The sequence below is a fragment of the Cryptomeria japonica genome, unplaced genomic scaffold (genome assembly GCF_030272615.1).
Source record: "Cryptomeria japonica unplaced genomic scaffold, Sugi_1.0 HiC_scaffold_610, whole genome shotgun sequence".
Classification (NCBI taxonomy): Eukaryota; Viridiplantae; Streptophyta; class Pinopsida; order Cupressales; family Cupressaceae; genus Cryptomeria; species Cryptomeria japonica.
In genome coordinates, this window is record NW_026729412.1 from 3,690 (window position 1) to 24,647 (window position 20,958).

Sequence of the window (20,958 nt, forward strand, 5' to 3'; positions counted from 1 at the left end):
ACTTAGAAATAAATCTGAATAATAATTACAAAAATCAAAGTCAAAGACAAGAACAAATCTACTCAATACTCTATCAAGTGAGAATTGAATAGACTAGTAATAAAATTACCTTTTGTTGGCTATTGTGAAATGTTTTAGTAGAATATTATTGACAAGTAGTTTGTGAGCATTGTGAATGCACATGAATAATTTATATGATGTTGTCAATCTGGGTAAAAATAATGTCATGATCAGTCCAATATGCTTCTAGTCTTTGAATTCTAGCCATGTGTGCGTTATTGTTTGTCGATATGTGGTCAATGATTGTTGTTGACAAAGGATGTATTTGTTCAGGTAACAAGTGCAAATTTTGTATTTTCATGTGTTCTTTAAGCATGTTTGTAGTTTTTGAGTTTTTTAATATGTCGATGTTGAAGTCGCCTGCAATATAGACAAGGTTGTTGTCAAAAGTAATTGTTATAACTTTGATGACTATTGTCATGATATTTGTAAGTGTGGTTCCTAGTTTGGCATAAATATTATAAATGAAAATTGTTCGCTTGTTAATCATGAAAGAGAGCAGGAATGCTTCAACATTTTCATCTGTTAAAGGTACTGCATCCAATACTTGTATCTTTTTTGTAACACAAGTCATTACACCATGGACATTGTATATTGCAAAGCAATTGTAGTTTGGTAATGGGTTATCTCTCAGAGGCGTTTTGAGGTGCGTTTCTTGGAAACAAATAATGTCTGAGCACATTAAGTCTTTGCCATGTGAAATGTCCTATTTTTGTGGGTGGAAATGTCGTGTATTTAATGTTGATATGGTAATAGATTTCATCTTTTCTTGACGTTGGGAATCATGTTGGAGAGCCCTTTGAGCGGTTGTTTGAAGTCATGCCATTTCTTGTACAATTGTTGGTTTTACTTTGAAGTTTTTCAATGTTAAAGGGCTCAAGAGTTATAATGTCTCAATGCTTGTTGTTCAAGATAGAGTTGTGTACGTTAGCCCATGTTGATGCACACCGGCAGGGTCAAATGCAACACCGTGCATGGTCAATCCTTGGGCTCTATGTATTGTTCAAGCACATGCTAATTGTATGGGAAATTGTTTTCTAACAATGGTCTTTTGTGTGGCATTTAGTTTTTCGATTGGTCTTGCAACTCGCAAGATTGGTATCCATCCATTGTCAATGTATGCTTGATTGAATTGTGATAGTTTTGTAACCTGAGATTTTCCAATGTTATGGTCACTGAATTGAACCCAAATGATATCCATATCAATAGTCCATGTATATGCTTTGAATTTCCCATCTGTTCCATTGACAAGGCCATCTTTTATATCATAGTTTCTGCCATAGATCTCAACTAATATTTTCTTTTTCAACATTATTTGATTTGGCAAAGTTCCACTATGTTTCCGTATGTGGTCAATGTCAGCAAAACTGTGATGTTCATCAATTGTATTTATTATAATAAGTTGTCCAGGAAGATTAGATAAAATCTTTTGGTTGTGCTTATTTACGTCTTCTTTCCTATAGAAGAGGAAAGGAAATAATGGGTCTGAAGGTGGGGAGCGGAAGCATTGCTTATTCAAATATGTTGTGTCATTTTTTGTTTGAGATCCAATATGTATTTTGTTCAGAATGGTGATAAAGATCTCATCTTTTTGCCTCATTGTTGTTTGTAAATTGTAACATTTGATATTTTCTTGCCAAAAGTCATATGGCATTAGCTCAGTATCCATTGCTAAAGTTTGGAACATTGGAGAATCATGTATAGGCTCTGCTTGGTATAAGTCACCACAGAAGATAATATCTAAGCCATCGAAATGTTGAGTAGGTATTTGCATTATGTCACACAATCTTTAATCTATGCGTCGTAGCATCCTTGCACTGACAAGGGAAATTTCATCTATCAGAACAATTCGCAGTTGTTGATATTGTTTTGTCAATGCATCTAATCTTTCTGAGCTTAAGGTAGAAAAAGTTGATCTTTTAAATGGTAGTAGAAATGCAGAATATAGAGTTGTACCACCTAGATTGTAAGCAGCTTTCCCTGTGAATGCAAGCAACAAGCCTTTTCTTTTGTCTGGGTCACTATTAATAGAGTTATTATATATACAAAGAAGGCCTTGATATATGGCTTTTGCAGTGAAGGTTTTCCCTGTGTCAGCACCTCCTGTTAAGAACAAATGCAATGGCTTAAGGTTTTCCTATTGTTTTCTCATTAGTATGTCTTTGACTATCACTTGTTGTTCATTGTTCAACATTCTATGAACATTGTAGTATTCTTTATTATGGATGATCAGCTATTTCGAATGGGCTTGTTATTTTTTGGGTGGAGACATTATGTCTTATTGTATCTAAATCTGGTTGCAAATTATATTGTTCATTTTCATTTCTTTTGAGCCTTTGCATGTTGTTTTCATGTTTGTAGCTTTCCTCCTCATCATTGGTATTAATGATAGCATCGTCCATATCACCCCACATTTCATTTATGTAGTATGTATATTTTGCTTCATTGACATGTATTGTTTTTTCATAGTTGGCGAAAGCATGTTGCCATGTTGTGAAGCCTTTTTTCAATGAATTTTCATCAACCCAGAAAGGAACATACAATAAAAGTTTTTCTCTGTAATAGTTTTCACTATCAATATGTTTATTGTATCTGATAATTTGTGGTCTAGTTTGTTGTGTGATCTTTGCTTTTGCTATTGTATATTTTGCGACAAATTCTGCCAGGCAAATATCAGCTAATGTTTCAGGGCGTTCTATATAATGGTCAATCAAGGTTTTGCAAGCAATATTCTGTGATTCGTCTGGTCCATTGCTTAAAACCTTTGAATTTTTGAGAACAAATGTCTGACTATCAACAATAGAAGTGTCTATGAATATGCATTTGTATGAACTATAGTTCAGAGGAAGGGAAAGAATGATATGTGCAGCTTGTTGTGCGGACATCTATTGTAAGTTAAGCAATGCATTGCCAAGCTTGGTTACCATGTTAATGGTATCAATGTTATGTTGCATGTGGTTTGCACGTATCTTAGCAAATGCTATTGTCATTGAGTTATTAGCTTTGGTCATGTAAGAGCTATAGTAAGTTGCTGCAGCATATGCATTGAGAAAAAAATTGTGCATCTGTATTTGCTTGCCAAAGGTGTGGAATCTGTAGAGCAAATGAATTATTCCAAATGTGAGCTGGCTTTCTTGTTAAGAACAATGTTGGTCTTAGCAATGTAGATCGTATGGCTATTATGTATTCATTTTCAGTCATGTTTATTTTCACCAAGAAATCCTCAAACGATACAGAAGTATCATAAATTGAGGTTTCTAGAATAGTTGTGAGTTTCTCAGCAATTTGCATAGAGTCTTGTTTTTTGTCAACGCATGGTTCAAGTATTGTAGTTGCTTTCATTGGCGGTTGTAGAAAACCAAATTGGCACATTTTCCTTTTTGTCTTTGTACATTGCTTAGTGTGATGGTGTATGTGCAATTTGGCTATTTGATCATCTAATGCCTCTGTATTGCAAGTTATATATTTGTCAACAAACTACTCAATGATAGTATTGTCATCTTTTCCATAGATAGGTGCATCTCTAACCCATAGCATGAAATGATCATGTTCATTTCCTCAACTTTGGAATTATGTAACTAAAAAGTAGTCCAATATCTTTCCAAAGAATGTTGTGTCTGAACATAGTAATTGTTTCATTGCATTAATTCTATGTTTGTAATAGTGCGTACAAGTTATTGGATCCTTTTTAATCAAAGAGAATATGTCGACTTCTAAAGAAGAATCAGGTTGGTTTTGAGTTGACTTTGAGTAGTGTGACATGTACAGGTGTTCCAAAGTTTGTGTTAGTGGGAGCCAATTTTGCTCTGCACTAGTGAAAGTGACAAAAAAGGTAGGTGGCCCTAATTGTCGAATCATTCCAAACACATTTTTTTTGAGATATTGTAAGTAATCAGGTGAATTTCTAATCTTTTTGAAATCTGTGTAGCCAATATCTGATTGTAAAATTGTTTCAAGATTTGGTTTGTACTTGACATCTTTCGCTAGTAGTGTTCTTCCTTTTAGTTTGCCCTTCCAGCTTCTTATCTATATAGTAGAAAAGACTTGGCTAATAAGTATTTTGATAGTTTTGAAGAACAAGTTAGTGGTATGATATGCAAAAGATCGATTTGAATTTTGTAACTCCCATTGGGCAATTTTTTGGTATGAAAACCTTTGCTAATTTCTTTATCACGTGGTTCTCCAAAAAAAAGTGTTGGAAAGTTCATTTCTTCTGCATATTTATCTTGGAAGATTCCTAGGGGTTGGTTTCCCTCTACTGGTGCAATTTCTATGACTTTATCTTGAAGAGAATGTATAGTTCTTGGCTCAGTATAACTGTGTATTAATGTGTCTGTTTCAATTTCTGTAGTGTTGGGATTATCATTATCATTACCATTTGATGAAATTGCATTGTCATCATCACTTGAACAAGACTCAATAGTAGGTTTTTGTTCTTTGCAATAATGCAGGTGTTTTTGCCAATTGTTGTTCAATTTTACTTCTTGCATTTTGTAGAGTGTCATTTTGCATAACTCATTAAGAGAATTCATAACTATATTTGGTCGCACTCTACCTTTTTGATATGCATTTGTGTATTGTAAACGTCTTTTCAATGCAACAACAACTGTCCATGTTTCATTTGATGATCATGGTAGGAGTGTTTGTATGATATTTATATCAGTTGGCACATTGATAATAGTTCCATTTAGTCCAACTTGAGATCTTTTGTGTCCTAGCTGCCATATTTGTGCAAATGCTATCTAGAGTGATACTAGTCTTTCTTCAAGTTTTGTAAGTGTAGCGGTATGTTGCAATGGCTTATTTGTCTTGATATGTTTTGGCGTTGCATATAATGGCTTTATGTTTTGTTCTAAGCACCACCTGCAAGCCTTGCATACCTTTGCTCCAAACAAGCTTTCTTTCTTTGACAATAGTAATTGTTGCTTACATATTGTTTTTCTTCTAAGCTTTATCATGTTCTTTTTAAACTGCAGTTGTGCGTAAATTGCACATACATGTTTTGGTGTATCTTGTATTTTTGCTAGGTAAGTTTCTATTGGTGTTTGTTGTTTCTTTGTTTTTGTTTCTGGTCTTTGAATGACAATAGCTTGACATATTCATTTTTTTACTTTACGGAGTGAATCAATTGTGATTTTGTTAGACGTGTTTGGCAATTGTGCACAACTTTTCATTTGTAGATGTGTATTGCTTTCAATAGATTGGGGGTTGGATGGGATTGTGTCAAAGCCTATTGTGCATTATTGAGGCGGGTTCTGGTCTACATGGTTGCTATGTCGAAGTTGTACATGTTCATTGCTTCGAATAGCTTGTTTCAATTTATGGATACTGATTTTTTGTTTTCCTTTAAGAAATGCCATTTCATTTGATTGTTCAGTGTTACTGTTACTTGGCATTATGACTTCTACATCAATTGGTATGTAGTGCATATGCATATCATTAAATCTATGACACTTGATATTGTATACTTTGATTGGTCTTGGACATTTACAATATTCCTTAATATAAATGTTAGTGGTTGTTGACCAAGTTTTGATCTTCACTTTCAATATGTAAGATAACCATTCAAAGCAAAAATCGGCCCCTTCGATTCCACTTCGTTCATATGGCTCTCCTACTTTTGCAATGAATGTTTCCCAGCTTGCAACACCATAGGTAATGATCATGTCAGATTTGATACATGTTTCTATGCAAGCAATTGCTATTTTGTCTCCATAGAGTATTGCATTGCTAAATGATTGAGCCATGTAGCATCTAAGAGATTCACTGTCAAAATCATTGTTTGTCAAAGAAGCAACAGTGTTGAACAAGCTATCACCGCAATCTGATATTGATAGTGCATTTTTGCACAAATGGGTTGTAGCATTTGCTAACTTGTCTTGTAGAGAACTATTATCTAGCTCAGAAATTGTAGAGAACTATTATCTAGTTCTTAGGTAGGCATTTTTTTTTTTTGATGAGCGGTTCAAAATGTCCTTGAATAGGATTTTCGTCATGGAACAAAATGCAATATCCATTACTTTGCAAATTCTCATTGAATTGCAAGTACCTACACTTTCCTATCGAAGACCAAACACATATTCGAATCTTTAGCCAATTGGCTAGCCATTTAATACAAAATATGTCCCCCCAAAGGCCATATTCATTACAGTGTGGATTTCATGTTGCTGACAATCGCATATGTCACAGGTATGTGTCAATATCATTCAATCCATGCATTTCATACAGTGCTTGTGCATCTAGCTCATGCTTGTACGAAAAAAGAGCTTCAACATCATTTAGTTCTAGTCTATTTATGAAGTGGTCAATAATTCCATTGCGTAGTTCTAGAGAAATGTATTGCATATGTAATAATAGATAGAAAGAATCAAAAAGGCAATAACCCATACTATATACAAATGGTTTTATCCTGAACAAGTTATTGTTTTGCAACACTTCATCAATTGTTTGAATAGGTACTTGCTTACTAATTGGTGTGTAGTTTTACACATCTATGATATGTTCTACTAGTTTAGTTAATTTCATTTTCCCTTTTTTTTTGTCCATAATGCAACAACTACTCAATGGTAAACAATGCAAGTTGGCAATATCTTACTAGTTCCAATTTGTGTGATGCTATGCTTTGGATTCCCTAAGCTTGCTCTGCTATGCTTTGTATGTTGCAATCATGGTCTATGTTGATGAACTGCAGATTGGAAATACTGGAAATAATACATAACCTATAAATAAAGTGAAATAGAGAAGTAATAAGGACCGATAGAAGTGATAACTAAATACTTTGTGGGAAAATCTATGATGGTAAAAGGCCCACAAATTGCATTGAACTAGAAACAATAAAGAACTTGCAAATAAAATGAAATACAGAAAAAATAAGAAGTGATAGAAGTCATAACTAAGAAATTTGTGAACGAAGTTATGATGATAAAAAGCATACAAATAACCAACCCCGATAATATATGATCAAATATATGGTCTAATTAATGTTCAACTATGCATCCTAACATGAGTATTGTGCATAATGTAAGCATGTGGATTAGAAATTTCTTTTGACTTAAAGCTGGGGAGTTCTAGACAAGAGTACAATATTGAATGAAATAAAGAATTTATTTTGCGGATATTTTAATATAAGCTTTTTTGTTTGATAATTCTGGACAAGAAAGTGATATTGCATGAACAAAATATTTTTATTTATATAGACAACCTTTTACAAGCATAAATAAGTCCAATGTGCTCGACAAATACTTGCACAATATTGCATCAAATAAAGCATTTATTTTGCGGATATTTTAATATAAGATTTAAAGTTTGAGAATTCTGGACAAGAAAATGATATTGCATGAACAAAATATCTTTATTTATATAGACAACCTTTTAAAAGCATAAATAAGTCCAATGTGTTGGACAAACACTTGCATTAGAACTTAACAAGGGATCTTTTTTACATATACCGGCTTTACAAACATAGATAGTATTTTACTAAAGTTCAAGATACTTTATATACATTTACATTTTACAGAGGTATATAGTATTTTTACATTTTACAGAGGCATATAGTTTTTTTGCCAAAGCTCAAGATAATTGATATGCATTTACATTGATATAAAGTACAAGCTTTGAAGTTCTACATTGGTCCAATGTCTTCTTCAGGCTCTTCATCAGAACTTAAACTTACAAAGTCACTGTTTGGGTGGATTTGTAAGTAGTGATCGAATATTTCTTTCTTGATCATTGGAGCATTTCGCCCACAACCAAAAGGGAAATCACGTTTTGCAAAGACTTTTCTTTTTTTTGGATCTTGGAGTGGCTTCTTCTTATAAGCTTTTTTTTTTTTTTTTTTAATCTTCTTCAAAGCAGAAGCTAAAGTTTCAGTATCAGAAATCTCTGTAATATCTGCATAACAAGATAATGCATTTGTACTTCTTTCATGTTCAGAACATGCTTTTACTTTTTTTCCTTGCTTCCTTGTCTTTTGAGCATAATTATTATCTTCCATGTCTGAAATCACAAATTGCATGTTGTGTTAATGTGCAAGAAAGAAGAATTAGTATCTCTTTATCCATTGTTTTATATCAATCAACATAATGTAATGAATGTCATGTCTTGTACCTATAATATTCTTGGGTGGGGGATTTCAGAAGGAAACTTGATAAATGGAAAAACATTGGAATAATAAGATTGGTATACTAATGATCCATATTATAAATTCAATTAGGAATAAAAGGGATGAAGACTAATATATTAAAAAAAATCTAAATTAAATTCAAACCTTTCTCAACAAACTGGAATTTTTTAAGTTAAAAGCACATTTATATGGAAAGGATTAATATATTAATGTGTAGACCAACATTAGTATTGATCATGAAATATGGTTGTTATCTAGAGATAATTTTAGACTATGATGCAATAACCCTCTTATTTATTTTAGGATTATCCATTATCTCAAAAAGAGTCTAAAGCTTTTTTGATGTGAGATCACGCAATCAATTTGACACAATTTTCAAGAAATATGATTCTTGAAGACCTATACAAAACGTAGAAATCAAAGACAATATACTTGTAAATTGTTAAAAAAGATATCTCCAATTATTGTATCTCATGGAGTGTAATGATCTAAGAATATGCACCGAATAAATTCATTAAAACGGCTTTAGAGACTTTTAAGTAAACACAACTCATAGAAGGAAAGTTGAATTCTATAGTGTTTGCCAGCATCTTACCAACCTATGGCAAAGTGGAAGATTTGGAGGAGGGTATGAACATTCGCAGATGTATAGTTAAAAATTTAGACTTTTTATATCAAATGCTATTGTTGTCAGTGCCCTTACCGGGATGAATGCAAAATATGGAATCAAAGACAAACAGCGTGAATTATTTTTATTATTATTATTATATGCAAACAAGAAGATTAAGATGAGGTAGAATGAGTAACTCAAAATAGGAAATGGAGAAATGATGTATTTGTGGAGGTAAAATTGCATAGCTTAAAAATTACTTCAAGTAACATTTTCATTTACAAACAATGAAATAAGGGTGCAGATTTGTAGAGGATCATTGCAAATAATTATTTTTATTTGAATGGAGATAATAAAAAGTGTGCATTATTAATACATAAATTGAGATGGTGAATAAAATTGGTTAAAAGTGAAGGTACACTATGAAGAGGTGAAAAGGGCGATTGAATATTTCTATAAATTTGTTCACAAAGGAGATTAAAGTATGCAGAATAGATAGGTGAATGAGGGGACACAAGGGGTAAATTGTTTCCATGAGGAAGTGAAATATCCACACATGGTAACAGAGAGATTCAAGAGGTGAAGTCTCATGAGAAATGGCATATGTTTGGAAAAAATGGTTTATCTTTTATTGGGTGAAATACTTCATTTAATGATGAAAATACTTTTACAAGAAGCTTTCAAAAGGGTAAATGTGAATAAGTAAATGTTCATGAGGACTATCTTATGGAATGAAGAGGAGAATTATTTTATTAATTAAAATTATCTACGAGACACCTTACTTTTATGAAAAATATTCCACAAAAAGTAGAAGAAAACACAAAATTATTTACAAGTGAAACCCTCCCTTAATATTATAAAAGAGAAATCAAGATGGAAAGATTAGGGAAGGGAAGAAAAATAATAATAAAAAAAAAACATTGTAATATATTTCTTATAGAACATTGTCTTATATTTTCCTAGGGCTTCCAAAAGAGAATGTGCAGAAATAATTTGTAGGTAGTGATTTAGACATGCTTTTCCAAATTAATTTTAATTTGCAGGTAGTAATTTGGATAGTGGGTTGTGTTTCTTGAATGCCTTGTCTTGTCTTTATCAATGACTTAGACTTCCAAATTCTTCAAGATTATTAGAGGGCTTTGATATCATTTTCCTTTGTCTCTCATACAGTTTCTTTGGGTTAAAGAGGATCTAAGTAGAACTATCAAGAATAATAAGTGGATTGGGATCGTCAAAGGGATAAAAATGGATACTTCTTTATCTTTGATTGTGGATGATGTTTTACTTTTTAGTGATGGTTATAGTAAGGAAGCCTCTAATTTGAAACATGCATTGGAGACTTACAATATTTACGAGAATTGTTAAAATAAAGGCTTTCCCAAAACTAAACATGGCCACTACATGGTGTGCGAGCATGCTTTCACAAAGATGAAGGGCCATAGTCTCGCGGGGAACAGGGCCAAGCTGCTATGCGATGTGCTCTGCATTGAGTTTGTCGCTTAAAGGGAATGAAGAATGTTGGGTATTCAAACAAGGCTAAAATTAAAAAATAAGTCATGATTCTACCAATTCTACACTATCACACGACTTCCCATTTCGATGGCAAAATCAAATTCAAACTGTCTGGTTTTTGTTCTGAATGGAGATAGAAGAGAAGTCGATCTATCTTAAATCAAACCATCAACTAGTCTGCTCTCTTATCTTCGCTATCATACTAATTACGAAGGAGCTAAACTTGGCTGTGGAGAAGGTAGGTCTCATCATCGATAAAATTTTAATTCAAATTGGAATCTCTGAAGCCTCTACTTTGCTTTAAATGAACATTTCTGTTCTTTCTTTTTTATTTCTTCATTTTAGAGAACGCGGTGTTTTAGTTTTGCCAGAGACTGCTTGTACATAGGTTCACCCATGAAACACTTCATTGACAGGGGATTTGTTAGGCTTGTAACTTCAACAGAGTAGGGAATGCAGCACAATTCCATTTTAGCTCCAATATTTGTAATAGTGGAGCTTAAATTGGGAAAAGAATGAATTTTGAGGATGCACCACACTTCCACTTTTTAAGTCATGTATTTGTAGTGGACGGAAATTAAGCTAAGAAGTTAATGAAATCATAAGTGAAGCAACTAAACAAGTTTTGGAGAATGGATTCTAAAACTGGTTACTCATATGAGAATAACCTGAAGTAGTAGTAGATACACTCCTAAATGCCAATTTGGGCTGAAGTAATCTAATTGTTTGCAGGTGGGTGTGGGGTTTGTGTGATGTTCTTATCAAAATACAATTCTGATTCACAGAAAATAGATGGATTTTCAATATCTTCTTTCTTGACACTATTGGGTTGTATAGCTGGTTGTTCCATCATAACTTCTGAAGGCCTTGGGAATTACAGGGACGGTTATCATGCTATCCACAAAATGATTGCAGGTTTTCATGCATCACAGTGTGGGTACTGCATTCCAAGATGGTGCATGTCTCTTTATGGTGCTCTTCATCAGGCCGAAGCTAAAGGAGCACATGAACTCAGACAGGGGTTTTCAAACCTTTCAGTTTTGGAAGCAAAAAAATCTATTGCAGGCAACTTGTGCAGGTGTACTGGCTACAGACCCATTGCTGATGTGTGTAAGAGTTTTGCAGAAGAGATTGATTTGGAAGACTTGGGTCTCAACTCCTTTTGGAAAAAGAAAGAAATCCCGGACCCAAATAAACTTCCTAAATATGATCGAACTACAATCCAAACAAACCCCAAATTTTGTAGCCAAAAGTGTGAAGAATCTGGAACTCCCACATTGAATTTCGCTTATAAGGATGAATTTGATGGAGAACAATGCATTTGGATTAGACCATCCAACTTGGAGGAGACTTTGGCAACTTTGAAAGAAACTGCCAAGGAAAATGTTGAACTTAATCTGGTTGTAGGTAATACTAGTGTTGGGATCTACAAAAATGTAAGACCTAAAGTATTTGTTGATATCAGTAATATTCCAGAGCTACAAATTATTTATAGGCATGAATTTGGGATTGAAATTGGAGTAGCTGTAACCATTGCCAATCTCATTGAAGTCCTAGAGGATACCAATGATGTTTTGAATCCTGGAAAACTAATTTATCCTAGAAATTTAATCTTTGAGAGCATTGCTAATCACATAAAAAAGGTGGCCTCTGGATTTATTAGAAATACAAGTAGCATTGGTGGTAATTTAATTATGGCCAAGGAATTGTGATTTGATTCAGATATTGCCACTGCATTAATCACCCGTTAATGTAAAAGCCCTCCGCTATAGTCCCTACTGGCAGGAACTAATATCATCATAGTTGGCAATAAAATTCAGATGGTGATATGACTACTTCATAATTTTCAAAAAAAATAATATCATTTATTTCTCATGTACCAGGATGAGTCCATAAAAAATGCGAGCTCAACACAACATCTTGTTGTAAATGTGATGTTGATGATGCTGATATGTTTTTTCTGTCATTGATTTCAACATATGGTTTTATTAGTTGGTGATCCAGAATATGTTTCCCAAACAGTTTGGTGCTCTAGAAGTTATGCTTCAGATGATCTGATAATTGATAGTGTTGTTTATGGTTCAAATTTATCTTTTTTCTAGATATGGTGTTGATTGATTGCTTCAAGTTTATCTTGGTTCCATTCTTGTTTGGCTAAGTTGAGAAGTGCTACTTTTGGGTCCCGTCTGATCTCTGGAATTGGAGATTGTGCAATGAATTTTGTGTAGCCTATGAGTGTTTTTTCATTCTAGTATTTATGATTGATGTGTAATGTGTTGATCTAACAGAAAGTGTGTTGTGGTGTGGTTCACTTCCCATTTTCCTTTCCACCATGCGAATGCTTAGTGGAGACCTATTTCACATTATGTTTGGTTGACTTGGAAGGTTATGTAGTTAGGATGATAGTATAAGTAAAGGAAATGAGGTATGGAAGATATGTGAGACTGAAAAGTTAATTCCGACTAATGGTTGATGTGAGAAGTTGTGCGAAGGTGTGTAGTGTCTAGTTAGGCACTAGAGGTTGTTTCAACATTGTTGTTTGTGGCAGCTATATCACAGGGGTAGTTTTTTATTTTTTTTATGTCTCTTTCAATAATGAGCCTTTCTAAGCAGTGAGTCCTCCTGCAATGAGTCACCTTTGTCAAAAATCACCTTAACCAATGTGGTCCTAACAAGTGCTATATATTGAGAACTAACATTCTCTGTGGTTTTTCCCTTCTTGGATTTTCCATGTCATATTTGGTGTTCATTGTGTATATATGTGTGTTCTTTCATGATTATATATGTTTAAATTAAATAATTAATAAGATGGTTATTCTGGATGTGTGAAAGAATTAAAAATTTTAGTTGACAACTAATTCAACCCCTCTCAATTGTCCAAGCATTCAGTAGTTGGTATTAGAGATTGGGTTTCTTGGAAAAGAGCTTAGCCGCTTGAGGTAGATCCGATGGTACATAAACTAACTATTCCTATCTTTAAGGGATCTGACTATAGCTTTTGGAAAGTGAAGTTGAGAGGTTACCTAATCTCCTTAGGTTACAACAATTGGAAAGTGATGGATACTAAGTATGTATTGCCAACAAATGGTCTTACTACTCTGGATGAGATTCAAGCTTATGAAGAGAATGAAAAAGAAAGGTATGTCATCTTTAGTGCTTTATCAAAAACCGAATTAACAAAGGTTATTTCATTAAATGTTTCTTATAAAGTTTGGGAAAATTTAAGAGAAGTCTATGAAGGAAATGACAGAGTTAAATTATCAAAGAAGCTAATAGCTAAGTGCGGATATGAGAACTTGAGAATGGAAGAAGAAGAGGATATAACAAGTTACTTTTATAGGGTTAATAGCATATTAAATGAAATTGGAGAATTTGGTGGAACCTTAAATGAAGAAAACATAATGGAGAAGATCTTGAAGACCCTACCGAAAAACCATAGTGATAAGATCTCTACTATTGACAAAGTTTATGATCTAAAGTTCACTAGGGAACACACTCTGACCGTGTTTGAGATGAGCAATTTTGGGAAAGACAAAGATAAATCTTAGACAACCTTTAAATCTACTAAGGAAGGCTTGGATGAGATGAAAGAAGATTTTGTTAGGAAGATGAAGAAAGGCACTAACAAATATAAAGGTATGTTACCCCTTAAATATTTTAGATATGGAAAGATTGGCCACTTGGCCACTATATGTTTGGAAAAAGGGAACAAGAAAAAAGTTTAGAGAAGGTAAAAGAAAGTTTAATAAGAGATCCTATTATGTTAAAGATGATGTTGGTATTTCAAATGATGTATCAGACTATGAAGAAGGTGATTGTTTGTTTTTTGGTAGAAAAGGATGTACCTAAGAATGATGTTTTCAACATATTATCCTCTTAATCTATTAAAATTGTTGCTACTATTTTACATGATAGAAGAGATAGAAATGAATGGTTGATTTATAGTGGATGTTTATGACCGGTGAAAAGAGTAAATTTGTAAAACTTGAGAACTATGATGAAGGTTCTGTTAGGTTTAGAGATGATCTGACAATACAAACTGTGGGAATCGGTTCTATTAACTTTGATGGAAATCATAATACTAAAAATGTTTACTATGGGAAAGATTTGTATCATAATCTGCTAAGTGTTGGACAAATGTGCGAAAATGGCTACAATTTTGTGTTTCGGGATGGTGGTTGTGAGATCTGAAAGAGATCTAGAACTGTAATTTCAATAAAGAAAAGGACTAATGGAAACATGTATCTACTAGAAGAAGCTACAAGACATTGTTTGTTATCTCAGTTCAATGATAGCTAACTCTGGCATAGAAGGATGTGTTGCATCAACTTTGACAATTTCGTAAAGATTAGTTCAACAAGTGCAATAAGAGATTTATCGAGGTTGACAAAACTGGCTAACAATGTTTGCAAGGAATGTCAAGAGGGAAAGCAAACAAAATGAACATTTAGAGGAAAGGAACAATCTTCTGCCAGACTATTAGATTTGGTGTACATAGACTTATGTGGCCCTACCAAAACAAGGAGTACACAAGGTGAAAAACATTTCATTCTCTTAATTAATTATTATTCTAGAATGACATGGGTTGCATTTTTAAAGGAGAAATCAAAAGCGTTAGAAAAATTCAAAATATTCAAGGAAATAGTTCAAAATGAATTTAATAGAATTTTTTTTGAGATCTGACAAAGGAGGAGAATTTAATTCTGATGAGTTTAATAATTTTTGTGAGAAACGTGGAATTAGAAGACAATTATCTACCCCTAAGACACCACAATAGAATATTCTAGTGAAAATATTGAATAGAAATATACAAGAGGCAACCAAAATGATGATCAAACAAGAAGGACTACCAAAGGTTTACTAGAAATAAGCTATGCACAAAATAGTAGACACCTTTAATATAATTTTACTTTAGAAAAGATATGGGAAGACATCATATGAGCTATGGCATGGAAGGATTCTGACAATAAATTATTTCAAGTTATTTGAAAGTAGATGTTATATCCGAAGAGATGAGAATAATCCTAGAAAATTTGACAGTAGAGAAGATGAAGGTATATTCCTAGGATATTCTACAAGGAGCAAGGCTTGCAGGGGATAGTCATGGCCTCGATAATATTCACACACCGAGAAAGTAATCTGCTACTATAGATAGAGGTCACTAATATAGATAGAGGTAATCCTCTTGTAACATAGAGGCTGCCTCATACGACTTTCGAGGAATAGAATACTCATACTACAGATAGTTAGGGGGGACAATTCATCTTCATTTAGCTAGGGCTAATTCAGCCAATCACTAATTAGCCACTATAATAGTACTAAATTCATTCAAATAATATGGTCACCCCATAAATCCTAGTGTCTATTATTTCTCCCCGATAATGGAGTTAGAAGGGGAGATAGTCTACAATGAAACACATCATTGGGTAATGACCTCAAGATAGACATTGGTGATTGTGATGCTTATGAGAAAGTGGCAGCCTTGAAATATGAAGCATGACTCCATGGGGCTCTCTAACGGGGATGAAAACCATCATTGAACACCATACAAGTTCCCTACTATTTTAACGGCCCAAGAGAGTATAGATTCCCAACTAGCAAAGCAAAGCCAATTGTTGTACTGACTTAACATACTAAACAAAGTTATAAGTGGTTGGTTAGAAACCAATAGTACTATCTACTAAGGTAACAAAATAACAAGTTGTTTGGGCAAGCTCACCTCTTGGATAACCATGGGATCATATTAGTTTATTCTACATAGCGAAAAAAAAACTACTAATATGAAAATTCAAGTGGTGTTACAAAAAAAGACTAAACAAAATTTCTAAAATTACAAATGTGAAAGTAGATGAAGATATATCTAAATACTTTGATAAATTGGTAGGATATGAAGCAGATGAAGTTTCTGATAGAGGAAAGGAATAGGAAAATAATGAAGAAGAAAAGGAAAAATAATCTCAAGATGCTCTGGAAACTACATAAAAAACCTCGAGGTATGCATAGAGGAATCACTCTGAGGATCAGATTATTAGAAACAAGATCAAAGGAATTATCACAAGTAAGGTGGCTCAAGAACAAGTTGTGTTATGTTTACTTTTTGAGACTGAATCGAAGTCAATAGAAGAAGCTTGCAATGATCAAAATTAGATGAAGGAAATAAGAGAAGAACTATAATAGATTGAGAAAAATAAGACATGGGAGCTTGTACACAAATTGACTTGGAAAATGTAATTGGAACAAAGTGGGTATTCTGGAACAAGTTGGATGAAGATGGAAAGGCTATAAAAAACAAAGCAGGGTTGGTTTGCAAGGGTTACACTCTATTTGAAGCCATTGACTTTGAGGAAACATTTTCTCCAATTGCTCAAATGGAAGCTATTAGGATGTTCTTGGCCTTCACATCTTTTAAGGATTTTAAATTTTATTAAATGGATGTAAAATTAGCATTCTAAAATGGAGAACTCAAAGAATAGTTTAATATTGAAGAACCGGAAGGATTTGAGTTGAAAGATGATTTGGATATTGTTTGCAGGTTGAAGAAGGCTTTGTATGGATTAAAACAAGCCCCTAGAGCTTGGTATTGAAGGCTAGACAAGTATTTGATTGGCCAAAGTTTTCAAAAAGGATATGTTGATAGTAATCTCTATTTTCAAGTTGATTTAGGTAAAATTCTAATTGTTTTAGTATATGTTAATGACATAATATTTTGAGGAAATGATGGTATGTGCAGAAGGTTTATTAGTGAGATGCAGAAGGAATTTGACATGTCCATAATCGGTGAACTGAATATCATTCTTGGATTGCATGTGAATTAGAATAGTAAAGGAATTTTCATTTCTCAGTCTAAATATGTCAAAGAATTGTTAAAGAAGCTTGGGTTGGAGAATTCCAAACTGGTGTGTACACTTATGACACTGGATACAAGTTAACAAAAGATGATAAATCTCCTAAGGCTAATGCAATTAAGTATAGATCAACGATTGGGGGACTATTATATCTTATTGCAACCAAATCGGATATCATGTATGTTGTTTATTTAGCAACTACTTTTCAATGAGAACCAAAAGAATCACATGTTGTTGTAAAAAGAATTTTTAGATATTTAAAGAGAACACAAATAATTTGGATTATGGTATCCTAGAGATTCAGATTTCACTTTGACAACTTATATAGATGTAGACTAGGTAGGAAGTGTTTATGACATAAAAATTACAAGTGCTTAGTCAAGGAAGAAGCAGAATTATGTGTCCCTATCCACTATTTAAGCTAAATATATACCAGCATCTTTATATTGCACATAGATACTTTGGATTAAATAAACTTTGAAGGATATTAGCATGTTGTTTGATAAACCCATCTCGATTATGTGTAATAACACCAGTACAATAAACATTTCCAAGAATCCAGTACAACATTCCAAAATAAAGCATACATCTATTTGGTATCACTTCTTGAGGGAAAAAGGTGTTGTATAATAAATTAAGGCTTGGTTATGTACCTACGAAAGAGTAGATTGTAGATATCTTCACCAAGGTGTTGTGTAGAGATACTTTTGAGTATCTCTGATAGGAGTTAGGGGTATTACCCCCTCCTAGATTGAATTAATGTGCATTTGGATGTGCATTGGTCCAACAAACTGCATGATTATTCTTTTCTAGACTAATTCTAGGGGGCTTCCTCTTAGGAGGAATAGAGTAAGTTTCATAGGGGGGAGATGTAGAGAAATGATGATGTAGAGAGAGAATAGAGTTGCAGTAAGCAAGTTTGTTTTTGTTTTTTTGTTGTTGATGGATATTATCATCAATGAAAAAGGGGATGATTGTTGCAAATGTGCTGTTGATGGTGTTGATATTTTTTCCATGGTTTTCATTAATGGTTGTCATTGATGTCAACATATATTGTTTTGAGTTGGTAATCTGGAATATGTTTCCAAACTATTTAGTGATCCGAAAGTTGTACTCTAGATGATGTTGAGTGTTGACTAGTAATTGGTTGTGTGTTTTATGGTCTGTATTTCTCCATTTTCTAGATATGGTGTTAGTCTCTTGATTCATGTTTATCTTGGTTCCATTCTTGTTTTGCTAATTTTAGAAAGTGCTACTTTTGGGTCCATTCTAATCCAAAATTGGAGACTGCATAACAATATTTGTGTAGCATATGAGTTATGTTTTGGCTCTTTTAATTGTGATGAATGTGTAACTTTTTTATCTAACTAATGAAGTGTGTTATGGTGTGGTCTACTTTCCATTCCTTTCCACCATGGGAATGCTTAGTGGAGACCTATTTCAAATCATGTTTGGTCGACTTAGAAGGTTATGTAGTCAGGAGGACAATATAAGTAAAGGATGATCAAAATGAATGAGGTATGGTAGATATACGAGATTGGAAAGCTAAATCTGATTCATGATTAATGTGAGAATCTGTGTGAAGGTGTGTAGTGCATAGTCATACACTAGAGGCTATTTTGACATTTCTATTTATCACAATTGTATCACAGTGATGGTTTTTCTTTTCTTTCTTTCTCTTTTGACCGTGAGCCTTTTTGGATAGTGAGCCCTTCTATATTGAGCATTCTGGTTGTGAGCCACCTTTGTAAAAATATTAAAAACTAACATTCTTTGTGGTTTTTCCCTTCTTGGATTTTCCATGTCATATTTGGTATTCATTGTGTATATGTGTGTGTGCTTTCATGATTATATCTGTTCAAATTAAATAATTAATAAGTGTGTTATTCTGGATGTTTGAAAGAATTAAAAAGTTTAATTGACAATTGATTCACCCCCCTCTCGGTTCTCCAGGCATTCAACACATCTAAAAGTCGGATCATCAACTAGCTCATTACCAACTTTTCAATTTAAAATGTTTTGGTGCCCTTCAACATATTCAAATTTGAAAATTTCATTTTTAACTTTATCATTTTTACCAAGATAGGAAAGGGAGTAAGCCAAATAAGACTTACTTCTATCAGTAGATAATCTCTTTCTAAGTCTATTTTGACTTTGAGTGAATTTAAAATAGAGCTAGTCATCATAATTAAGCCCATGGTTGGCCACTTCATCGACAACTCTATTTCCCTTTCGAAAGATATTTTGAATTTTGATATCAGGAAAGTGGCCCGCTAACCTTTTACTCTCTTTCATGAATTTTTTTTTATCTCCCATGGGATAGCCACCATACCATTTAGGCCCATCGTTAAGTATAACTCCTTGATAATTCGGATGACTTAGACGCCTAAGGCCTTGCCGCACTGCAACAACCTCCACCTTGTTATTAGTACCTCTATCCAAATTAATACAATAGCCTTCAATTAGGTGACCTCTATAAATTTTGATTATGCCTCCTACTCTAGGGTAAGTGCACAAAGATGGGAGAACAAAAAGATTCCAAAATTTTTTTTGGCCCCCATCAAGCCCTTTAGGCATGCACCCTATTTGGTGCACACCAAATAGTTTTGGCATGCCGAACTTAAGGCTTTCTCACACCAAATCTATTTGGCATGTGCCAAATAAGGAAAGCACCAAATAAGGCAAGTGCCAAATTTGGCATGCACCAAATGGCATTACATTTTGAGAATTGCGTCTTCATTTTGAAAACCACAAGTTATCTTTCATTTTCACTCTGTCAGAAAATATACATAAATTATAGCATTTTGTATGCAGGAAAATGTGGAGACGAAAACGAATAAATCAGATTCAAAAGACCCATACACCAATGAGACTCTTGGTGAAAGCATATGAACTCATTCAAATAGTTCAACTTCCCAAGGGGTGTCCCATTGTTCTCTATCTCACAAGATCCCTAAAGTCAATATTTTGCTCTCAGATCATTGAAAAAAGTGACTTAGGAATGACAACTCCAAGAACGAGTGATGTTTGATTTATATGCATGAATGCATTCTAAGATGTATGATATTGAAACTATGATGATTAAGCTAATATTAAAGATGATGATATGATAAAATATTACCAAAATTTATCCTAGCATGATATACTATTCTATCATGAATATTCTATGATGTAGTAAAATACTTCTAAATGTTATTATGATGATTTTAACAAAGAGAGGCTAAACTGTTTAGTAATTTAGACTATAATGTAGATGCATAAAAAAATTAAATTAAATGAGGAATGAGAGCTCTATTTATAGGAAAAATAGGGCAATGGATGGTCAAGATTGAATAATCTTAACAAGGGCTAGGATTGAAAGTTAATCAATCCATGTTTACAATTCTCACCAATGAAATGGTGATAATTGTCAACAAAGGGCTGCTTGAGAGGAGATGTAAGAAGCATTAAATTTTTGAGAAGATATGAAGGTTACCTTAGGAAGTAAGGGTTAAAGTTAGGTTAGGGTTATCCAATGGATAAAGCTTTTACCCAAGGGGTAATCTCTTGTGCAAGGGTTAATAGGATAACCAAGGTTAAAGCCATGAATGCTTGATGAAACCCTTGGGTTAGATGAGGGTTAAGTTAGAAAGAAAGTATCTAACCATGCAAGAAGGTTGAGTTAACCATTAATGGTTAGGAAGACTTTGAGGGTTAACTTGTTGAAGACATAAAGCCTTTAATGCATTTCAAAGACTTTCCTCTAAATTTGAGAAGTAACCTCCTCAAATTTAGGGAAAGGACATGATTAGGAGTTGATTAGGCTAATT

The 20,958-nt window shown here is 33.4% G+C and overlaps 1 protein-coding gene across 1 annotated transcript in view; it reads left to right on the plus strand.

Annotated features, from left to right (window-relative positions):
* The window catches only part of LOC131030262 (probable aldehyde oxidase 4), a 15,622-nt gene extending 3,606 nt beyond the window's left edge, over window positions 1-12,016 (plus strand). The window contains exons 2-3 of the mRNA XM_059216072.1: window positions 10,650-10,684; window positions 11,037-12,016. Of these exons, the coding sequence (XP_059072055.1) occupies window positions 10,650-10,684; window positions 11,037-12,016 (1,015 nt within the window). The remainder of the gene's footprint in view (window positions 1-10,649; window positions 10,685-11,036) is intronic.
* The last annotated feature ends 8,942 nt before the right edge of the window (window positions 12,017-20,958 follow it).